This window comes from Falco biarmicus, chromosome 9 (assembly GCF_023638135.1).
Source record: "Falco biarmicus isolate bFalBia1 chromosome 9, bFalBia1.pri, whole genome shotgun sequence".
Taxonomy (NCBI): Eukaryota; Metazoa; Chordata; class Aves; order Falconiformes; family Falconidae; genus Falco; species Falco biarmicus.
In genome coordinates this window covers 602880-626672 of record NC_079296.1, presented here as the reverse complement: position 1 = coordinate 626672, position 23793 = coordinate 602880, and the positions used below count along the sequence as shown (strand labels likewise).

The window sequence follows — 23793 nt, the reverse complement described above, 5'->3', positions numbered from 1 at the left end:
GCAAGTCATTTATCTGGGTAGACAAAATGTCATGCTTTCAAATTCTTCAGACAGGAGCTATGTCAGCTTCATTGAAGACCTCAGTGTCTGCAGACAGGAGCCTGTCTCTGCTTTCTTCCACTGGCCATTCCCAGTCAGCTTGGGATGTTTGGCCATGCTGGTAGGTGTGTTAGCTGGTGAGGATCTGACAGTGTTTTAAGTTCTCCTCTGTTCTGCGTGAGGGCTTGGATTTCTAAGAGCTTGCGGGGTGACAGAGCCCTGTGCTTGTGTAGCAAAGGGGGGGGGGCTCTGTTCCAGTTCCAGCTGGTGTTGGTCTGCGTGTGGGCTTGTCTGCACTCCATCCTGCTCTGGGGCTGTTGCTGTGTTTCTGTACTCTGGGGTTTGGTAGCACTGTTACGGAGACCCAGCCAAAAAGCCAGAGGCAGCCTCCCTTGAGGTCATCTCCAATCCCCTGCTGTGGCTGGGTAACCAGGGGGACAGCTGCGTTCCTGGGAAGGGGCTTTGCCGCTGGGCAGTGTGTGGCAGCTGGGATGTCCCCGGTAGCAGGCAAAGGCTTCTTGCCCTTCCTGCGTCCCACGCTGGTGATGCTGGCAGATGCTGTTGTACTGGCTGAGGTGCTGAGATGCAGAACAGAGGAGGCGTGTGCCACTTCAGAACCAGCATCATGTGATGTTAGGAAAAACTCTGAGTTAGCCTTTCACAATTCCTTTGCTGTGGATCTGATGGCAGGTTTCTGACACCCAGGCAAAGGTCTGTATTTCATTTGGTCTTGGCGCTGAAAGCCAGGTGATCAGTAGAACCCATTGGTTTCTCAGACCGAGTGTTCTTCGATCAGTGATGCTGCTAGTGTAGCAAGTGGGATGTTTCCCCCCTGCCAAGTAGTGTAAATGTTGTTGACTTAACAAGAGAAGAAAAAAGCAATTCCATCAAATCTGGTCACTGTTGCGGACAGCCACTCAGCATCACTCCTTGCCTGGCGTACAGAGTTCTCTTGAACTGTACCACCGGTTAATTTGCTCTGGTTTTTCTTATTTTTTATTGCCCCACGCAAGCTTCTCGTATGAGTTTCAACAGCTCTGTTTGTAACCTATTTGTTATCTTGGAAAGATCTGTTCTGCTCAGTCAACTGCCTCATCACCTCTGTTTATTTTTTTCCAATTCCTACAATGGTAACTATGCACTGTGCAGAATCAACGTGGTCACGATGCTCCAGGGGTATAATTTTTTCCACTCAAACTATTTCCAGCCTGTTTCTCTGAGCTGTGAATGTTGAGTTACCAGTTTGTTTACCTTATTTTCATGACTTCTGACTGATACTCATTTTTACAAAATTAAAAACTCTGCAAACTTAAATCTAGGTAACTGGTCCACAAGGGGACAAATAACTGGTGTTTCTCCACTGAAGTGGAAATGGTAGGCTGGCTCTCAGCTCAGATTTGACTGATGCAGGATGCTAACCATGTGTATGGGGTCCTGCAGGCTGGCAACTGGAGTCTTTAGATACAGGCTGCTGAGCTTGAGCACTTCACTGCTGTCCTCCTGTCTTATGCAAGTTGTTAGCCTGGGGATGCTGCGGAGGCAACATCTCCATCGGTATCTGAGCTGTGGCTTGGCTAGCTCCTTTGTGCTAAGAGGGTGAATGCCAGGGATTGTCCCTTTTGTAGGCTTTAATGATGAGGGACCACCACCGCCTCAATGCCTGGTTGGGAGCAGACCTGTGCCAGGACGTAACGCTGGGAATCCCGGCTGATCACCTCTTTTTGGGGGGTCTGGGCAGCGGCTGGACTGAAATGTTGTCACCTGGCCTCTGCCGGTGCCTGCTCTGTCTGTGCGTTTCAAACCGCTGCTGTGCGTTACCCTGTTCTGGCCCATGGGGTGACTGCCTCTCAGGCACTGTGCAAACCACAGAGAAATTGTACTTCCAAAATAAAAACTAACCATGGTTTGTTTCTCTCCAGCTGCCTTTTGGGGAGATATCGCTTTAGACGAAGATGATCTGAAGCTGTTTCAGATAGACCGAAGTGTTGACCTCACAAAGCACTCGGATGGCAGCGCAAGGCACACTTCAGGTAAGGGCGGCCGGGGCGATGCCTTCTGCCCCTGACCTGGGACGAGGACAGTCCCTCGCCCATGGCGCCTGTCCCGCAGCCAGGACAGGGTGTGTGGTGCGTCGGCACGTGGCTGAGACAGGGACATCCACCTCTGAGCTCTGGTAGCTAAAATCCAAGTCACAATTTGATGTAGCTGAATCCTGTCTTGTCTGAGGGAGATTTTCAAATTTACAGCACTGGTCTCCCTCTACAAGGAATTGCCTTTCTGCTGATTTGGAAGGAAATGTGTTTGAAGTCGGACTTCAGTTTGGCATTAGTTTTGACTCTGATTGTCCTTCCCCCCTTCTCTTGCCTTGTATCATCTTACTGGTATAGTGCATTTTTTCAGCTAGTTTTACCTAGGTAAAACCCACTGCAGTCTTGCATGCTGACTACCCTTGAAGTGATGCTATAACTGAAATAGGTAACAGTCATGTTGGTTTTCCGTAAAGCCAATAGATGGGGTAACATGTGCTTTTGTTGTGCCCCTGCACAGCTCTTACGTGTGCTCCAGCTTGTGCCAGACCAGAGTTGTTTCTGGACTGGGGAGCTCTGACCAGATTCCAGCTCTGCTCTGCAGCTGGTTCGGAGGGTTTGGGGCGCTCCCTGAAGTATTTTTGTCTCTGCTCTGCTTTATGCTGCAAGAGAAAAATTGTTGGAAGCCTGTGCTCCGAGAGATACCAGGGGGACTGGAGACCAAACGTGTCAGGACAAAGTTATTTTCTCTCCCGGCTGTTACAGTCTCAGGTCAGCAAGTAGGGTGAGAGGTTGGGTAGAGACCGAAATCAGTGAAATCATGTGTTCACCTGACCCCTGTGCATCTCAGGTCATATTGTATCATTTGTGAGGACCAGTGGCTGGTTCTGTGTCCATGTGACTGCCTAGCTCTGATTTCAGAGCATCCAGGCACCGTGGAGACACTGTTCTGGGGATCAGTGCTCCGGCTGCCTGTTGGGATGAGTGCGAAAAATGACACATCCAACACAGAGGCACGCTTTTGATGTCGATGTAACTCATTAAACTCATGTAAATGCTGAAATTCTGGGTGGAGGAGGGCTGTCTGGTACTTCAGGTCACTGGTTGCTCCCTGGGAGTGCTGTTATCCTGCACTGTTGCATCACTTAGCCCGTTTGTACCGTGTTTTGGGCTGTGGCACATTCTCAGATGAGGAGGGTGGTTGGGGGGAGGTTGCCTTCAGAACAGAAGGTAAGTCAGAAAATGAGGACTAAGTAAGCGACCCTTTGTCTGTTCCTGAAGTCAGGTGAGCAGGCTGCTGGGGAAGCAAAGCCAGACAGTGCTTGACTGTACTGGTTTGCTTTGGTGGCTTTTTCAGTTATCATATCCAGGACATTTCTTTTTCACTGGGTGCTGGTGCCAAACCCACGCCGTCTGGCAAATAAACTGAATTTTATAAACCCACATCTGTATCACATGGTGCAGGCACTGGTGTCTTACAACCATGGCTTGTTGCGTGGTTGGACTTGCCTCTTCCCAGCACCTTTTATTGACTGAGACAAAGCTGGTCGCATCATACAATGCTTTGCAATAGGTGAATGTTGATGTCCCATCGCTCACTTGGCCCTGTCCTCATCTCCAGCCGGCTTTGCTGTTCCCCGTGGCTTTCAGCCCCTGCAAATGCGAGCTGGGGAACGGGCAGCCCCCGCGGCTGTCGTGCTTTCCGCAGAAGGTGCACAGGGGGGTCTCTGTGCCCACCTGCCCTCTGAGGGGGCTCTCTGCAGGGGCAGAAAGGGTTGATTCTGCTCCAGCAGGGCTTGCTTGACACTCCTGTGAGTTAAGATGGTGGTCTACTTCAGCACTGTGGGGACTGGGACCCATTCTTCCTGGGAGAAAGTCCTGCTCTCTGTTTTTTTTATTTCCAATGGGAAGAATGCAACCTCTGTACAGAAACAGCCTAAGACCTTTTATGAATAAGACCTCTTGAATTATAACATTTCAGAGTTTCCTAAAGCTGTTAATCGGATTAGTTGTATAGTGGAGGAAGTACTTAATACGTATATGCAGACACACAGGCTCTTCGTATCTGGGAGCTGGGATTCTGAACACGCTATTATGCCAGGCATTCTTCTTCCCTTGCATTGTTTCCTTGTCCCCAGAAAGTGCTGTCTGGCGGGGAGGGGGGCTGAAAGCTGTGCCGTTTGACACTGCTGGGCTGTTTACAGGTGTACACCCTATTAGCTTGTGTGGAACATCTGCAGCTGTCAGGCTCTGGAGCAAGAATGAGGTTCCCATAGAATCATAGAATCATTTAGGTTGGAAAAAGACCTTTGAGAAAATCAACTCCAACCGTTTAACCCAGCACTGCCAAGCCCACCACTAAACCATGCCCCCAAGCACTGCATCTATGCGTTTTTTAAACATTTCCAGGGATGGAAACTCCCCCCCCCCCCACCCCTCCCTGGGCAGCCTGTTCCAATGCTTGGCTGCCCCTTTCCATGGAGAAATTTTCCCTAATGTCCAATGTAAACCTCCCCTGGCACAGCTTGAGGCTGTTTCCTCTTGTCCTGTTGCTTGTTATGTGGGTGCTGATAACATCTATACATCTGGTATAAGTATGTACTTACGGGTGATGGGGGACATGGTTCTTCACTGGATCCGATGGAAGATGATCTGCTTTATGAAAAGCTCTGTCTTGACTGGTGAGGGCTGAGACTCAGATGTTTCAAGCTTCCCCCTTCTTCCAGCCTGTGCCTAGACAGATAGCTGTGCCCTTCCCCAGGCCCTTGAGAGAGGGAAAGGAAGGGAATCTGATCTGAGGACCATCTGGATTCTGCCACAGCTCTCTGTGCTGAGCTTGATTTCACAGCATGGATGTGCTCGAGGCTTGTCTTCTGCATTAGTCTCCCACTTGCAGAAATGCCAGAGTTGCTCTTCAGACCCTCAAAATCTGTGAGCCTGCTTGAGAGTGGGATGCCTTGAAGGTCAGTGTATCAGAGTGTTCTCTCAGCAAATACTGGAGCTAGTGTTTTATTCCTGGTATCTGGGACTTAAGGCAATGGACCAAATAGAGTTGTCTTCCCGGTGAAGTCACGGAGCAGGGTCGTGGTTCCTCCCTGCCGAGGGATGTGGGCTCAGAGCTCTCTGGCAATCCCCTTGAAAGCTGCTCACACGGGGGTTACGCTTGGGCGTAGCTGTGTCCTTGGTACCCACCTTGGTACCTTGCTTCAGAGCTCCAGCAGTGATGTCCCTCTTTGGCCTTGCATCCCTGTCCAGTATGCCTGGGTTCTTTTGTGCGAGAGACAGGTCACACGGAACTGGCGTTGCACTGGGAGTCACATCGCTTGTGTTATTTTGGAGTACAGCATGTGGCCTGATAGCCCTTATTCTTGTGAGCAGTCTCCATAGCTCCAAAGGAGCTTCTTTCCAAGCATTTGTTGGGAAGAGCACAGGCTGAGCAGCTGAAAACTGCAGGAGGATTTGCAATAGCATCTTGTGTGCAAACATCCTTCTCTGGCGCATTTATAAAAGCAGGGCTTTCTTCAGGTCCTGCTGAGGGAAGGGCAGGCATGGTGGCAGTCTGCAGCTGCATGTAGCCCATTTAATCTGAGTAGTTTTTAGGTGTCTGCATGTTGATCTCTGTTGCCTCGGTTAAAGCTCTGAGCTGTGAGTTGGCAGGGGGTGTTTGCACACAGCACAGAGTATCTCTGAGTGAATGCCAGGGGACGGGCTCTTCTAGGCGGGCTCAGGGCCACCAGCCAGCTCATTTCTTGCCTGGACCCTTTCAGAATTTCCCTGAAGCTTTATTCCCAAGTGCTGACCTCCAATCCAGTTCAAATCATGCCAGTTGTGTGACTTCTGTGCCCCTTTCCACAGGCATCTCAACCTCAGCTCTGCTCTACCTGAAGCTTAGTTTTACTCTCATCGGTGATCTGGTAAAAGAGCTGTTTAAACTTGGACATTTGGCCTTTCTTTCAGTTCAGATTTTTCTAGTTTTCTAAACCAGGAAAAAAATTGTTTGTTTTTTTTTCCTTCCGTTGGCAGTTCTCCTTTGAACCTAGGTCCTAAGCTCACAGAATTGCTTGTGATCTTTTTGCTTGCTGCTTTTCATATAAGAAGAGATTCTGTAGGTCAGACTGTGGCCTCTGCATCACCCATTCTTCCTGCTGTTACCACCTGTAATGCCACATAACAATCTGCCAAAGGGGAAATTTCCTCTTAAATCCCCCTTAAAAATGTTTTTTCAGCTAGAAGAGGGGAAAAACAGTAAGCGATGTTAAAATGAAAGCGTTATTTTGGCTTTTAAATGTTTACATTACTTACCTCCCTGTCTCTGTTGCTGTGGGACCACGTTTAGGTGTCATGTTCACTATGAAAAGCAGTTGTTCCCATGTAGTGATGCTGAAGTGGATACCCTTGGGGTTTGGCCCTGTAGAGATGCCATAATGGTTCAAACATAATGAAATGAAGCTGGTGCCTGGAGATCTGCCAGCCAGCGCAGTCCTCGGCAAGCCCATGCTTCACCAGCTCCTCATCACTTCAGTGAGAGATTTTTCAAAGAACTTACAGTTTTAAAAAGTTTCTCATAGATTTTTTTCTTTTTTTTTAAACTTTAAGCGAAAATATTTGCTTTTACAATATAATTTTAATTTAGAAGAAACTTGAATCAAAGCTTTGTGGATTCCTCTGCTGCTGAGAACCCCTAGATGGCTTTGGAATGGGAACCGAGGGGATCCGCAGGCAGGCTGTGGAAGCGCCCAGTGTCCCCTCTCCTTCGGACCCAAATGGTCCCTTCTGGGCCAGGGTGGTCACCTCTGCTTCATTGCCTTATCTGCTGAAGCAGTGGCCGCAGCGGGGAAGTGCTTTTCTTGCTGTGCCTGTGGGAAGGACGTGCCTCTTTAATCCTAAGGGCTTTAATGTAAGTCATTTCGAGCAGCTTGGGGATTAAGTGGATTTTCTGATATATTATCTATTTTCCTGATTTTTTATTTTTTTTTATTGTGGAGGCAGTTTCTAGCCCTGAAAGGCAGCTCTGTGAGTGAGAAAGGCAAGTTTGTCTCATCTGGGTTTGGCACCAGCAGATGAGGAGACGTGGGAGCCTGGCTGCCCTCGCTGGTGCCATGCTGTGCTGGGCATGCTGCTGAGCACTTTGCACCCCCTCTGCCAAGAACGCTTTTCAAGAACAGCCAAAACAGTTTTTTTTGCCTCTGATCTGGAGAGGATTTTAGGCTCGTGGCTTGAAGGCCCCGATGAGGCTTTCACATTGCCACAGGTGAGTGGCAGGAGGGATTTACAGAGCATCTTTGCTGGCTGGAGCGAGTAATACTTCAGATAGCAGTGTGGCTGGGACAGGGATATATTTGATCCTGGGATTTCTACTGAAATTAGAGGGGAGGCGGAGGCTGCTGTGAGGCTCTGACAGCACATTCGCACACATTATTCTCTGGGAAATGTGGCAGGCAGGAGTTCTGCATTAACCTTTTTCTGACTAAGAGTAGGGGGTTGTTTTGTCGGCATGAGCCAGCTCCGCCACTCCGGAGTGTGCTGTGGAAGTGCTGGCCGCTGCTCTGCTGCTTCACCATGTCTGCACAAGGCTGCTTTGTCCTTTCTTGCTTTGGGATGCTCATGGTCTGTTTATTTCATGGGACTCTTCCTGTTTCAGGACTGGCTTGTATCTTCTTTTGTAGCACGACAACCCAGGAATCACAGATTTTAGTGCAGCATGTGTAACCTGCCTTGGGACACGGAGGCAAACCCCGGTGGGATGTGGGAGGGAGCAGAAGGGTGCACAGCCCTGCCGGGGGGGTGACCGCAGTGCTTTGCAACCTACATGGCAGCTTTTCATTCAGGGGTGGTGGGCTGTCAGCCCCTGAAACGAGTTTCACCGCTCTCTGGTTACTTCTTGAGGCAAGGTGTTGATTCCCAGGTGAGTGGCTTGCAGGACAGGTTGCTTAAGAGCAGCTGTCCCGCTAGGAGCTGTGCTGCCCAGCCCCTGGGTGGAGGAAGGCCTTCTCCAGGGGATGCTGCCGGGGGCAGGCGCCAGCAGGGTGTCCACCGCTTCACTCTGCGAGAGGTCGCTCCGTCTAAGGGCTGTGGCCACTGGTAGTGCTGGATACTGCTCCCAAGTCCTCTTTAATGCTCCTGGTGTGTTTCTAGTGAAATTTAAGTTAGTGCAAAACGCCCTTCTAGAAGAATGCAAAATGCTGGGATTTTAGACCATGACTGACTGAGATTCCGGGGAAGATCTGGTTTATGGATTTGAAGGAGAGACTGTGAAATCCAGCTGACCTGGCACGTGCATGCCAAGCGCAGAGCTGGTTTTCCCTTGTGACTTGTGTTTTGGCGCTCTGCAGTAGTGGCACTTGGTTCAAGGTAGAAGGGGTGGACTTCAGCATCGGTGGGTTCAGGGCTGCCTGATGCCCAACCTTTCATTCATTTAGGCTTGGAGCAAATCTATGGGTTGTGCTGACTGAGCTGCATTGGCTGTAACTGGCCGGGAGCAATGCAAATAACTATGTATGTGCTGTAACATAACACACATCTGTGAAGTCTCTACAGGGGTCTGCTCTTCCACTAGGAAGCCTTTAGTGAAGGTTGCTTCCTCTTATGCGGGTGGAGGAAAGTCTTTGTTCCAAGAGACCTGTCTGAGGGCTCTGTCCAGCTGTTTCCCTACCTCCTTTCAGTTTTCTGCAAGGTGTGAGGCGTGCTCCAGGGATGTCTTTTTGCAGCCCCTGGAGAGGAGGAGGAGCCGTAGCCTGCTCTGCCGAAGGCTTAGGTCAGGTGCCGAGTGCTGAGATCCGTTTAGCTGTGCCAAATGATGTGCCTATGACTAGCCCCAGCGTTTACCTTTCTGGGTCCGTTCAGCCAGGGGTTTTACCAGAGCAGACAACCATGACATGAATTTTCTGTAGTTTGCTAAGGCAAGGCAGGAGCTCCCCTTTGGAAGAATTGGGTAAGTCCTCTAGGGCTGAGAGTGCTCTTGTTCACATTGCTTTTCTGAGTCACTCCCTTTCCCAGTTCTGCATTTCCATGCAATGAACCAGTGACCTCCTCTTTGCAGAAAAGCAGATATTATGTTTTTTCCTTCCAGCCCAGAGTCTTGCAATCCTATTCAACCTTCTCAGACCTTCCTGATTTTTCTCTGGCATAAAGATAATTGCCTGGAAAGCCCATGACCCTTGGCTGTGGCTGGTGAACCTTCTCATTCCCCCTGTAGTGAAGGCTCTCCTGCTAGCAAATGCTCATCTTTAGGGTTGGTATTTTTACTCCAAATGCTTTACTCTTTTTGATTCCCAAGTGCCAACTTCAAGTCCTTTTGGAAAATGTTGAGAGGGTTTTTTCTCTCTAATTGCTGATCTTAGGGATGCCTTTTGCTAGTCACAGGAGTAGAGTCTGCCAGTCTGGTGCCTGGTGAGGGGAGAGGAGGGAAGGTGATCCAGTCCAGGTGCCAAAGCGTGGGAGGTGTGTATGTGCAAAGAGGACAGATCCCCCTTGCAAGGCTGGAGAAGCAGCTGTGGGCCAGGACAGTGTGGCTGTCGGGAGCAGAGAAGTTGGCTGGTCAGGCGTGTCTCCCTGTTCTCATCCTGCCACTGCTGATGGGTTGATCTGTCAGTCGCACAGTGCCTGTGGGGTGATTGCACGGGCTTTGGGTCCAGAGCCCCGGGCATGCGCTGCATGGCATGTGTGCTGGCCCACGCAGCAAGCTGCAGCTCCATCCACAGGTGTGGATTCTGCTTGCAGGGGCTTTGCATCTTACACTTCTGAAAGCACAGCAGAGGCCAGCTTTGTGCTTTTGGCTGGGCTGGTTTGTCCTTTCTGTGCTGCTTGCTTCCAGTATAGCAGAATTCCCCTAGCTGTTGGGTGTGGGGGCAGAAGAGGGGTGCAGAGCAGCAGCTCATTTATTTGCTCCTGCTGCCTTGTAAACGCGAGGGATTCTTCTGATGCCCTCACTCCACAAGCTCCTTTGCGTTGCACATTCAGCTCTCCTGCTTTAGAGTCATGCTCACCCTTGGGCCCCCTGTAAGCCCTAGCCCAGAGGGCCGTATTCCCATCCCTCAGGAGGCAGTTTCACCTTGCCCCCTGCCTGGAGGGGGTTCAGTGTGTTCAGCCATTTTCCCTTTCCTATATTGACCCAAGGAGGTTTGTTCTCCTCTTTACTTGCCCCCTCAGACACCTCCCTTAGGTGATACCCATGGAGAGATACCCATGTCACACCCTGACAAATGCTGTCTTACTGTTATCCCTGCTTCCCAGCGTGGTTTTTGTACCTACTTTTGCTGTGTTTTTTACAGTCCTTATATGACCTTGAAATATGATGTGGGAGAGAGAGTGGTCTGTGGATGCTATATAACGCTTGGGTCAACATCAGATGGTGATGGAGGGCTGTCCACTGCTTCCCTGGGTGGTGAGGTGCTGCTTGTGATGTGCCTGAGTAGCAACAAGAGGTGCTGGAGTCTTTTTACTCCAACTGCCTCGCCAAAAGGTCTGCAGGCTCTGATTGTCTTCTGACTAGGGTCTTTCCAGTGTGACACGTTGCTTCAAAACTGGTTGGGACCAGTGGGGCTTGCAGTGCTCCCTCGCACAATGGGCTGTGGTGTTCCCAGCTTGGCTTGGAACCAGCAGAGAAATGCTCCACTCACCACCAGAGGAGTAAAGTCCATCTCCACTTTCTCCTGTGCTTGCGATGAAGGTCCTGCAGGGCAGGGTGAAGGGAGCCCGGGGCAGTGGGTGAAGGTGCCCTCTGGCCCTTGCTGGAGCACAGCCCAGGTGCCACAGCCCTGCTGCTGGCTCCGCGCTCCCCGTGGAGCGAGATGTATTTTTTCCCTCTTGTCTGGGTTCCCGATGGCAGCTGGTCACATGCACCACAAAGTTTGTTTTGTAAATGCACTGTTCCCTGAAATCAACTTTTCTGGATGGTGGCCTCCCGCCTGTCAAAATAAGTGGTTTTATTTCTGCTGTGCAGCCAACATTCAGCCTTACAGAGTATTTCTTTTAGTGATTTTATGAGCTCTGCAATATTGCTCAAATTAATCTGCACAAGCAATAAAGCTTTCTCCATTGTAACGAAAATCTCCAGCTATTTCAGGCTCTGCCACTTACTCGTTCTCAGTGGAAACATTGGTCGTGTTTATACTGCAAGTCCAATTCATAATGCTGCTTTCGAAAATCAGCCAGGAAGGCAGTAAGTCAGTATTACTCTTGTCAAAAGCTGCACGTCAGAAATTATTCATGTCGGATTTTGTTAATGAGCAATTAGCTTTCTTTAAGAGCCCAAAGACATCTGCAGAAACTACATGTGCTGATGTCATGGCTGAAGCTGCTTCCAAACAGCCTGTTTCTGTGGTTGTGCTTCCGAACAGCCTCCTACCTGACCTGGTGCCACCATCGGCTCTGGACATGGCGGCAGTGCCGGCACAACACGGACAGTGCCGAATCCCTGTGGCTCCCTGCTCGGCTTGGCCTGGCCCTGGCTCCCAGCCCCACTGCTTTCCCCAGCCCCTGCGTTCACCTCTGGGCACATCTCCGAACAGGCGGTTGGTGCTAGATGGCGTGATTAACCCTTCAAGGAGCCAGGGTAGCCACCGTGTAGAGCAGTTATGACATCTGATTTCTGTTTGCAACTGTCTTGCTCTCGATTGCTCTTAATTAAATTTTCTTTTGCTCTTGTCTACAGCTGGTGTAACACGCTGGGAGGCTGTTCCTTTTACCAATGCCAGAAGAGCCTGAATAGTCTTTTGTGTTTAAGTGGAGATTATTAAATAGCTTTATATTAATTAACTGTATTGCAGGGAACACATGGGCTTGAGGAGATTGGTTTATCCATATGGAAATTACATTGTGGAAGTTAAATCCATTACCCTAATTGTAAAATTCAACAGTGCTTAGCCAATAACTGTGGAATTGCCTAAATCATGCGTTTGCTTCAGAGCTGGGCAAATGCCTAGTTTCCCTAAATACTTGCTCAAATGAAAAACTGAATTTGCCTCAACTGTCTAGGCTGCTTGGCTGTCCCCGAGAGCGTTCTGGCAAGTGTATTTGCGGGCAGAAGCGGCCGGCGAGGAGCAGGCTCTGAGAGCAGCCCCAGCAGCACGGCCGCTCCGCGAGGCTGGCAGGGATGCCTCGACCCTCGGGCGCTCCCCTTTCAAGCAGGGATGTTGCTGTGCCCACAAAATGCAAGTCGCTTACCCTGTTCAGTGAAATAGCTTGGCAGGTCCAAGAAACAATCAGTAGCCAAAATGGCTTGATGGATAACGGCAAACAACAAATAAATTAGACGTTGTAAACTGCTCATGGTTGATTGTGAACAGAAAGGGGTTACGTTTGTGGAATAAATGTGTTCACTTCGAGCCGCTTGTTCAGGACTAATTTGGAAAGAAGGCTGGTGCTGGTAGCTGCAGTGCACAAAAAAGCCTTCTCTGTGGCTCCCCTTTTCAAACGGCAAGGACAAAGTATTTATTCAGCTGTCAAGTGGGGAAAGAAAGCAAATTAGTTTTAGGCTGAAACGCTGGACCTATGTTTGCTGCCATAGTTCTGAGGCCAGATGGTGACTTGGACAGCCCTGGGGAACGGGGAACAAGTTTCTGCAGGACGAAGATCAGAGGCAAAAGGAAATACTTGGCGTATCTTGCCGCTCCACTTCCCAGAGCAGAGAAGCCGCGTAAGGCGGCGTTAGGGTGGGATTAGCCGCTCTTCCTTCTGCAGCTGATGGTGTTGCTAGAGTTCGGTGGGTGTGAGGTGTGACTCCCCCACCGGGCGCACAGCTCCCCGGGATGGATGGGGCAGCACTCAGCGGGCAGCTCGCCACGGTGAGGGAGGCTCCTCTGCTGCTTCCCCCGCCCCGCCCCCCCCCCCCCCCCCCCCCCCCAAGCTCCCCTGCAGCTTCTTTAGTGGCTGCAAATGATTTGGGCTCCCAAAGCCTTTCCAAGCCTCACTTGTCCTGCCTCCATGCTGGCTCATGCCTCTGTTTCCCTGCTGTTGGCAGCCAGTTTGGGGTGTCCTTTAGAAGAGCTGTGGAGGTGACACAGCAGATGGGGTGTCCCAACTGTATCTGCCAAGGGTTCTCAGCTGCCTGTTAAACATGGGGTGGGCTCCTGGGGGGCAAGAATGCACCAAAACCACTCCAAGAAGCTCCAGAATTGGGATTGTTTGAATATCCAGGCAGAAAGCAAGCTGGAGGAAAGGTCTCTGCACTGGCGCCGCACGCTCTCCATGGAAGGAGTTTTAATTGTGTTCAAACATAGTTTAGCTTCCAGCATAGTGTTTTCATTTTCAGTTAATTTTTATCCAGTATAAACAAGGTAGGGGGAAAACAAAAGGATTAGGAAGGCTGGGTGGGAGGGGTGGTCTGGCGGGGCTGCTGAGGGCCCCTGGCTCCGACTGGGAGCCCACAGCTGGAGAGGGGCAGGGGATGCTGTGGAGCAGCGCTGGGGCCTTGCGGGGCTGTGCCAAAGGGCCCTGGCGATGCCAGGCTGGAGCAATTAGGCTGCGCAGGTTGGGGGGAAAGGGGTGTTAGCGGAGGGGGGCTGGGGGGGTTGTGCTCCCCGCTAGAACAGTAACGGGTGAACCCCAGCCAGCTCTTCCACTTTCCTTATCACCTGCAGGTTCGCTTGTTTTTCTTTCCTTTTGAAGGAGGAGGATTATTGTGAGCAGAAATGGATGTGGTGGCGAGGCAGGTGCCCATTAGAAATAGATTTTGATCCGTCAGACTGATGAGAAGTCAAGTTCAATGGCTGGGGGGGTCGCTGGTGCTTTGTGCTGGGGGGAGAAGCTGCACACTGTGCCTGGGGACCTGGCCGTGCCACATGGCCAAAGGGCTTGCGTGCTTGCTTTAGCTTTTAATTCTCACTTACTTCAGTTAAAAGCACTGTAAGCAGGGACTTGCAGGACTCTTTCTCACCGGAGGAAATCGGTGACATGACACAGGTTGTAGGTAACTTTTTTCCTTTCTTTTCTCTCTCATCCTTCTGTCTTTTTACCCTGGGGAACAGAGGTGGGTGTTACAGCCTGCAGAAACCCCCTCCCAGTCTTCCCAGTCCTCCCTTGTCTCCACAGAGCGTTGCTCCCCTTAAGCATTGACTTTTGGTTGAAAGGTTGGTGGGAACATTGGATCAGGTTGTCCCATTTCTTGCAACGCTTTCTTTAAAAGGAAGATGCATCAAATGTATGCATCACTATAAACTTGATGTTGCCACTTCCAGAAGAGCAGGGGATGCCCAGGGAAAACATGGGGTGCTGGGAAGCGGTGCTGCCTGCGCTTCTGCCCTGCCTGCTCCCAGCGCCGGCAGAGGGGCTGGGTGCATGAAGGGCTTTGCAGCTCGTGTCTGTGGCAGCCGTGTGTCTGCTTTGCTGTGTTCACCATCCTCCTCTCGTGGGCTTCCCTGGGAAGCCAGAGTCCTCGCCCTGCGCGAGCATTCCCGGAGCTGATGGGGAGATGACACATCTGCTTGTCAAGACTCTGGACCCTGGGACTCTCCTGAGTTATTGCAGCTAGTCATCTTACTCTGAATATGAAAAACAGATTCCTGCAGGGAACTGGGGGTTCGGAATTCTCCTCTTTAATTTATTTTTCTTTAAGTAAATTGAGGGAACTTCAGCTATTCCACTGGCAGGAAATGCTGAAGGATCTATCTCCAATCATTTGCTCAGATCTCCAGGGCCCAGGGGTTTATGAAAGGTTTTTGCTGTAGACTCCTCACCAGCCCTGGGAAGCATCTGTTCTGCATTCTGAAACTCATTTTCCCAGCAGAGCTCGTTTTAATAAAATCATCACTTTCTCTGTGGTTAGTAAATCCAGTGCAATAAAATGTTTTTTCTACACTAAAAAGTTTTTGACCACTGATTAATGAGGAAGTTAAAAAGCAGCATGTAACATCAAGTTTCACTTATCCTGTTCTTCCAGAAGCTTCCCTGATGGTTGCAATACAACAGGGTTCAGCAGCACAGAAGCTGTGAGCAGTGGCGAGCGGTTGCCCACGCGTCTCGGCTTTGTCGATGCTTCATCGCAGCCTGTTTGAAACCCAGCCTGCGAGCTGCAGCAGGTGTCTAGCCTGTGCGTGGAGCAAGACCAGCACAGCGAGCTGTTTCAAGGCATAGGCAGGAGGGGTGAGATTGTTTTCTAAATGTGTTTTATGGTGCTTTTTTCCATAGGTTGCATCCCAGCTCTGAAACGGCCTTTCCTTCATAGTAAAGCACATCAGGAAAAGTCTTGCTGTTCTTTGATCCACCTCAGACCAGATAATTATCTGTACAGTCAAGTTATTCTCTGCTAAATTGGAAAAATAGGAGAACCTGGCAACATCCTCCGCACTCACCGGGGACTCCTTAGTCCTCAGCAGAGGTGATGAATGTAGTGGTGGTAGCTACCTTCCGCGTTCAGCTGTGGAGCCTTCCCCTGGGTGGGCAGCATCCTGGGAAGGAAGAGGGGATCCCGTGAATGTGGAGAGTGCCTCCATCGGTCTGGAGTGGAAAAGTTATCCTGGCTTGGAACTGCTCTGAAAGTGTGAGGTTCTGATCTTAATGGGAACTTCTCCACTTTGGAAAAGAGGGAGTGTTGCAAGCTTCATCCCACCGCCCTTCCCATGTCGGAGCGGTTTGTGTTCTCAGCTGCAATTTTTCAGGCACCTACAGTTCCTGTGGGCAGTGATGGGGTTTAAGACTGAAATTCTGGACAGGTGTCACCTGGAAATGAAGCTTGACCTGTCCTGGGATAGACTGATGTTTCTCCTCCACCTTCAGCTAGGTAACTCTCTTGCCCCAGGGCAGCATTTTCAGGCAAAAGCTAGAAGAGGGGCAATGTTAGAATGTGTCCAAGTCAGCTGCCTCCTGAGTAACTTTGAGGTCTTAGAGGGATTCAGTGGGAGGGTGGTGGGTATTTCTGGGCCTGCTGCTTTCCTCTCCTTTTTCAGACATGAAGCCCCTCATGGTTTGTAATCAAGTGGAAGCAAGCACAGAAGCTCTATTTAGTAAGCAGTCTAATTGCCCTCTTCAGCGGTTCAGACTACCTGGCTTTAAAAAAAAAAAAAAAAAGGCAGAACATGCAGAGCAATAAATATGTTCAAGCCTAAGCTGTATCTTGTAGAAGACAAATTTTCAGGTCCAATATTCTCCTAGTCCTGGCTTCTCCTATGGGAAGGATGAGTGCTGAACCGAGTCTGCTTCCTGCTGTTTCCTCAGGTGACACATCTGTGGAGCATCCTGTGCTGGTGGTGCGAGGGAACCGCCGGCGGCGCAGTGCTGTGGTTTGCCACAGCCTACTGCTTTCTGCTGTGCTGGATCCTTACCCGCTGCCTCAGGCTGCCGCTCTGGTTCCTGCAGACAATTCAGGCACCTGCTCTCCAGCCAGGCTTGCAAGCGTGCTGGATTTATCTCAGATTTATGGTGCGTTGAAGCTACGGGACATTTCTTTCAGTCAGCCAAGCTCCCTTGGCAGTGCTGGTCAGTCGGAAACAGAAGAACGAGTTGCTGTACAAGTGCGCTGTAGGTAGAAGATGGAATATTCCCAGCCCGGGGCAGGGACTCTCGTGTGTGCTCTGCCAGGGCATGGACAGGAACGAGCTTATCTGGTTAGAGAGCCCAGCAGTGTCCTGCTGGGGCTGCAGCTGGTAAGCAGGACAAATAGGAAGGACTGAATCACAAAAATGTGGGAGTTAAAGAGCTTGGGAGATCCCGTACAGCTCCCTGCACGGAGGCATGACCTAAGGAATTCTGTCCCACCTGGGCCAGGGGAGAAGCAGACAAAGCCAGGGGAAGGTGACGGGTGGCCTGGCACAGCGGCAGGTGGGAAGTACTGAGAATGGAAGTGTCCTTGGGGAGCTTGTTAACGCTGGAGATACATTGAAAACCAGAAAAGTCAATCCTGTTTTGCCCAACTCGTTATGGGTCACTGTAAGCGGTTAGACCAATCCTGCCTTTTTATTACTGTATTGGCTTTTCGCGAAGCGTCAAACTGAAAATCTCCATTCTCCTTTTCAGTGTTTTAATTACAACAGGCTTCAATACACATGCAGGTGTTTCATGCTGTGGAGCAGCAGCACTGGAATTCGGCCTGCTCTCAGATGTGATGGAATAGTCTGGCAGAGAGGTGCAGCTTCAGGAATGTGTTGGGGGGCAGCAGGACCTGCACCTTGCCCGCAGCTTACGTGTGGCTGCTTCCAGTCACAAGGTGCATTTCTCGGCTTCCTTATTTATTGGCTGTGGCATGTCAGCCGCTTGGCTTTTCTTTGCTAGGGTCCAGCATTAGCATTCTCTTGGGAGGAATCAGGAGAGAGAACTAAATGTCTGTCAGGTCACTTTAATCTTTGGGATGTGTTTAGGGTCATAAGGATAGGAAACATCTAAAAGCCCAAGTGAATGGGAACAGGATCTTCCAGAGCTACTGTGTATGACTCAAAACCATCCAGGTGGGAGAGAAGGGTATGGGTGCTCCACCCACGTTCTGGTGAGGTTAGTAGTGTTTGAACATACCCGAGATGTCTGCACACCCGTATCTGGCCCTTGTGTGGTGCTCTCCCCTTTCACCAGCTACAATGAGACGAAATATGCAGAGATGATGTAGATTTCATTAGTCACACTGGTTTATTCAAATGTCTCCTTTGCATAAGAAACCAAGGCTTGCAGTGATCTCTGGGAAAGAATGTGCTCGTGCTTGGAAGGGCAGCCGCGCGAACGGCACTGCGGCACGGCAGAGGTCAGCAGCTCGGGCGAGGAGAGGGGGCCCGGCTCTGGGGTTCAGTGCCATCATTTGCAATTCAATCCCATACAGCTCCCTCTTAGGGGAACAATTTGCCAAATGCAGGGTTGTTCTTTTTTCCTAATTCACCATATAATTCACCTCCCAAATTCAATTAAGAAGCAATCTGTTTGCGACTGGAAGCAAGCTGCATTTATTTAGAAATACAAAATTATCCTTCGCTTTGGCAAAGACCACATGCCTTAATAATTCTGGTGGTGAATGGCTGGTTGGGGTTTCCTTTAAGTGGAATAGGTTACTGTGAGAAGAACAGCATACTTTTTGAGGGGGGGTTGTGTCTGTGAGAAGTCCTGGGGATGTAAAATTTAACTGAGAAGAGGAACTTTTGTTGAGCTTGGGCTGAAGGAAGTGACGAGGACTGGGCATGAAAGAAAACAAAGGGGAATCTTAGGATGGGACACTGTGGCCAGAAAAGAGTGATAGAGTTCAGAGCAATCCATCTTGTTGAATCAGGCTTGTTCCTGTTCACACATCTAGTGGCTTTTGTCGAGTCAAGCTCTGTTAAACTATGGCACTTCCTTTGGGAGACAATCCCCTGATTTAGTGTCTCTTGGACCAGGAAGCTTTAACCTATAGTCAGCTGAGAGTCTGGGTATTTTATTTTCCTCTGCTTCATTTTGTTGCTGTCTTCTGTCATCCTTTTCCTGATGCTCTAGTAAGTTATAGCAGTATAATGTCAGAGAGGTAGAATCTGATACCATCCTCTCAGCCTTCCTCCAAGGTGTCAGACGCACCTTTTCCCCTGTCCTTGCCCCCCTTGGAGGGGGTGGAGGAAGATTTGCAAGATGGCAGCTCCAGAGCAAAAGGAGAGTTTTCCAGCTGGCAAAGCAAGGCTGGTTCAGGGGCTGGAAGATGTCCAGCTCTCTTGAAAGTGGGACATCCCTCTTGGAAGTGTCCACATGGCATCCAGCAGTGCTGTATGACAAACAGTATGTCCCTTCCTGCGTACAGTGGTTGACCATGCTCTTCATGCTTTACCTTGCCACCAAGACTGGAGAAACTTGCGCTTGCTAATACCTCTGAAGAGCTCAGCTTGTTTGGCCTCCCTTCGGCTCAGAGGGGACCCATGGTGCCAAGATGGGGAAGGAGGGGAGGGGACAACAGTGGTGGTATCAGCACCACCTTCTTAAGGCTGCGAATGTGGTACGTGCCCGTTTTGTCTGTTACACAACTTGTGCCCTCTCACCCTAGGAACCCTGGTTTTGAGTTCTCCCTCCTACTATGGTCATCATGGAGAGCCTCCCCACTAAAGAGATGCTGGTTGGTTTTCCATGTTGGGTCTGCAACTGCTCTGTGGCTTGCTGCCCAGGTTGCTGTACTCTCTGTAGTTGCCCTCTGGCTTCTGTGGTGTTCCCAAGTTGGACCTGGCAAAATGGAAAGCCCAGGAAACCTGGAAGACAGACAGCTATAGAAAGAAGAGCCTTGTTCTTCTCTCTTCCCCGTCCCCATTTCCCAGTCATTTTTCTATCCCTTTGACTGCATTTTCTTCTACTGTCTCTGTCGTGAAGGTCCCTTGCTGCTGGACGATCTCTTAGTGCTCCCTCCCTCCCCACACTGAGCAGCTGCTGTTACTACATAGAATATGTATCTCAAGACTGTATGACTGGGGGCCCTCCTTGGTGGGAGCATCAACAGATCCCTGGATAGATCTTTTGGTAGGATGCAAAACCATTAAGCACTCTGAACTTTTTATTCATTTAGACATTTTTAAGAAACTGAAAAATGCTACAGAAAACCAGTAAAGTGAAAGTACCTCTGCTTCTTTACCCTTTTTGAAATATGTAGCCTCTTTAAGTTTTGGAGTTTTGGGGTTTGTTTGTTTGTTTTGTTTTGGTTGGGGTTTTGTATTTTTGTATTGGGGGAGTTCATTTAGAAACAGGTGTTTTAGGGAAGGTTGAAGATGATGGTGGTGGGAAGTAAGATTAGAAAATATTTTCTGAACAGAAAAATACAGTCACGAAATGGAGACGGAAGATATGTAATTCAGGGTCTGAAAATGGCTTTGGTTGAAGCAGTTATCCACGAGCTGCCTGTTGGCATTTGGGACTTCTCTGTGTCCGGCACCTCACTCGCCAAGTGCCTATGGTGTGGAACGTGGTCCTTCTCCGGTGTTACCTGCGCGGGATCCTCTCCTACATGCTGCTCATGGGGGGGGTGGGTTGTCTGTAGGCCTAAGGACTGTAGGTACCAGGGTGGACTTATGTTGCATATAGAAACCTTTAGTTTTCTATACTTTTGTATCTTTATATTTATTATATAATATATATTTATAAATATATATATAATTATATTTAGTATATTTAATTACTTTAGTGGTAACGCTGCATAAGGGAGGGTGATGTTGGTTTGCTTCCTGCAGCACAACTGAGTTTGCTCAGTTGGTATTTAACTTTATAGTGGGCAGAGCTATTTGGAAGTCCTTTGAAACAGAAGTGTGAGCAAGTTATTGTTTGTTTAAAATCAGTTTCTGGCACTGGGTGACACTTTAAATCTTTTTCTGTGTCAGAATGGATCCAGCATTGAGGGAAGATCCTACGTCTCCGTCACACATCAGAAAAACTAAAATCAAGTACTGGGCTATTGCCAAGTATTGTGGCACCTTAATGGCCAAAAGACCCATTGGGGTTATAGACGGGGGTCTCTCTGTTCCTTAGCAATGTGACTTTTTGGGGAGCTAGGATCATTCCCTGAGTTTTCATCTTATGGTAGAGGATTCTGGATGCTCTGAGCCGTCCCCAGCCCTCTTGGCATGCTGGACAGCATTACTTGGTGGGGTTGCTTCTGCCAGCAGTGCCCTGTGGTGGGGGGGAGAGGCAGCAGCGCTGTCTGGAGAGGGTTAGGCACAGCGCTGGTGCAGAGGTGCTGCGGAGCTGCTGTGCTTGCTGTGCCCAGTAGCTGTGACATCAAGCATCCTGCAACACGCTGGTGTCTTGTGCATCACAGGAACATTGTGAGTCGGTTTTCTGTGACAAAATAGGAAAGCCAGGCACTCAGGGTAGAACCCACCAGCTTTGTTTTGGTGACTGAGCTGGAGGGAGCTACCTGCAAGGACAAGCTGGGGACCTGGCTGTGCTGTTCCAAAAGGGAGGGGTAGTTGTCACAGGTTGAAGCACATGAAGTACCCAGGACCTAAGATCCCAGTTCATCCTGGTTTGGTAGCCAGTGGGTATTAGCATCACAGACTTTTATTTTCAGATTAGGCTGAATACAGGCCAGATGTATAGGAGCTGATAGGAGTTTGTCTGAATGTAGATCATCCTTTGCCTTGATAGTGTACCTTTTTTAATTTGAGATTTGATAGTGGTACTTAGTATTGCTACCATCCTCCTTGTATAGCCACTATCCTATTCTCAGTAAATCTCCGTGGAATTAGCCTTCCCTAGCAGAGACTTTCTCTCTATCCAGTATATGGGGAAACTAAGGCACAGGATGGTAATGAGTTGCAAGGTGTCATTGCAGGCTAGGAACAAATCCAGAAAAAGAGCTCAGCTTTACCAGGCTTTTAGTCCCTGCTCCCCGTACAGGGCAAGCAGCCAGTTTCTGTGGCCAGCAGACCCCCAGATGTCATCACTGATAGCTGCTGCCCTTCCCCTGTCAGGTCTGCCAACCAGCTCACCAGAAGATGTGTCTTTGCTCTTCTTTCCTTTGCAGGAGGCCTGGGAGAACAGTTTCTTGTGTCAAGTGAGAACGCCACTTCGACTGGTCGTAGTAACAAAGCAGTTAAAAAGGGTAATGTGGTACCCCACCCAGACCTTTGGGTATCTTTTTATTTACTTTTTTTATCCCTTGTAAAACCATGTTTTGTCCTGTGTACATGTGTGCCTAGGAGACCACCCTGCCCAGGCACCTGCATTTGTTGCTGTTGGTGGACTCTCTGCAAGTGTGGGTTTGCCTTCTGCAGCATAGTGGGCAACCCTTGTACCCTGTTACTCCTTTGCCCAAGCCCAGCTGATGTGCTGGCTGTGCAATACAGGCACCTTATATAAGAAGTGGTGTCTACGCAGTCTTTACACATGCTAGTGAAGCCCAGCTGGACTGCGGCCCCTCTGAGGATTTGGGTCATCCATGGCACAGCAAACAGGGGGTGAGCAGCCAGGAAGCTCTGAATGGAGAAGGTTTTCTGCTGGATCAGACCCATGCCACGTTGAAAGTGCAGCTCATGTGGGCGCTTGGGTGCCTGAGCAGAGCTGCGGCCATGCCGGTGCGGGGTGAGGTACAGGGTCCGCCAGGCAGCCTGCGGGGAAGCCTCAGGCAGGATTTACAGCCAGCACCCAGCACCGCACAGCCAGGACTCCTCTATCTTTTGAACAAGAAATGTAATGTGTTCTGCTCTCCCTTTTGTATTTTTGCTCCTTTTATTAAAACAAAGACGTTCAGCGTGGATGGAGATTTGTGCAAAGTATAGAATGCCCCAGCATTTCCACCCTGAGCATCCCTCCTCCAGCAGAGACCGTCCAATCTGTACATATTTCCAAACCACCCAAGACCTAGCATGTGAAAACATATACTTCTATGTAATACTTTGCAGCCTGAAGTATAGGTTTCAGTCTCAGGGGCTTCTCCTCTTCTTCCAAGGCTGACTGGAATGGGTAGTTGTTGTTGTTGTGAAGCTAGCAAAATACAGGATAAGTCTATAGTACAAAGCTTCCTCTGCAGATCTGGAGGAGTAGGGCGAGGCGAGAATACGCAGAGACATGCAGGTTGGTTTGGCCCCCCTCCTGCTGTTCTCCTCGTTTAAGCACCGTGTCCCCGTCTATGAAGCTGCTGTTGGAGAGAGCAAGTGGCTAGGGATGGGGTGGGCTGTCCCTCAGCACCTTTCCAGGAGAACAGGGTTGGCACAGTGCGTATGGGGGCTCCAAGACAAGACAGGCCAGGTAGCTGCAGGTTAACTGTCTCTAAGTCCCAAACAAATCACTGGCAAATCTGGCTGCAGCTGGCTGGTTTGGATTAACCTCTTGCTTTTTCTGTTTTTCTTTTTCTGAAGCTCCAGGGTATTACCTGAGGGCTGCACATGGAACTAAAGAGGATTTAAACAGTATTGCCACTCTGTCTTGCAGACGGCAGGCAGAACGCAACGCTTGCAAGGAGACCAAAGAGGAAGGAATATAAAGATGAGTCTGGGATGGAAACACGCTCCTCTCCCAGGGTGCGCAGGGCAACCACATCCCGGGCTGAGAGGATCTGGCCAGGGGGGGTCATCCCCTACGTGATCGGAGGAAATTTCACTGGTCAGTAGCAAAAACATTTGCTCCCTGTTTGCTCAGGGTTGAGTGTCTCAAAATGTGTGGGAGGCCTCAGGAGCGGAGTTTTCCCAGCAATGCCTTGGGTCCTTGGGAGCCTCCCTCCTGAGGGAGGGTGGGCATGTGCTTGTACAATGAGCTCTGCGCTCTGGAAGCCCTAAGTGTGCAGTGATGTAGTTCTTCTTTTGGAGTCCAAGAAATAATTGGGTGACCCTGTCGCTTTTCCTGATTGCTTCAGGGGCCAGCACCCATGAGCTGTGCTCAGCACCTGTGTTTCCAGAAAGGGATCCTCTCTGCTGTTGGAAGAGCAGGAGCAGAAATACCCTGGGTTGCTTTCTGCATCCCCCCTCAAGAGAACTTTCCTTGTGCTCTCCGCGTCCTGACCACCAAACTTCAGGGTCTCCTGTAGGTGTGTGAGGGAGAGGAGCAGTGAGCTGCATCCCATGGGGGATGAGGAGCTCTCCAAGTGTCCTTTTTATAGCATCTCCTGGCCACTGTCAAAACTAAAATGTCTCTTGGGTGCGGCAGATCTCTTGCAAGTTTTCACACGAAGCAGACGGACAACTTGCCCTGATGCCACCTCTGTTTAGCTCGGTGGTTCCCCATGAGACTGGTTTCCTTGACTCGTGGATGACAAATGCTCTATGCCAGCTCCTCCAGGCTGACTCCACCACCTCCCACTTAGATCCAGCAGATCCTTATTCCCTTGAGCTCCTGGGATGTACTTGGTTCCAGCACCCACACTGCTGCCAGGAGTCCA

At 49.9% G+C, this 23793-nt stretch overlaps 1 protein-coding gene across 6 annotated transcripts in view; it reads left to right on the top strand.

The window, feature by feature from the left end:
• The window catches only part of TLL2 (tolloid like 2), a 92763-nt gene that overhangs the window by 32698 nt on the left and 36272 nt on the right, over window positions 1-23793 (top strand). For 2 of the 6 annotated variants that reach the window (XM_056352184.1, XM_056352183.1), the window contains 3 exons: window positions 1959-2069; window positions 21445-21522; window positions 22851-23021. In XM_056352184.1, coding sequence (XP_056208159.1) covers window positions 1959-2069; window positions 21445-21522; window positions 22851-23021 — 360 coding nt within the window. Of the gene's footprint in view, window positions 1-1958; window positions 2070-16217; window positions 16422-21444; window positions 21552-22850; window positions 23022-23793 lie in introns of those variants that run through there. The other 4 variants (XM_056352186.1, XM_056352185.1, XM_056352182.1 and 1 more) reach the window with 3 other exon arrangements.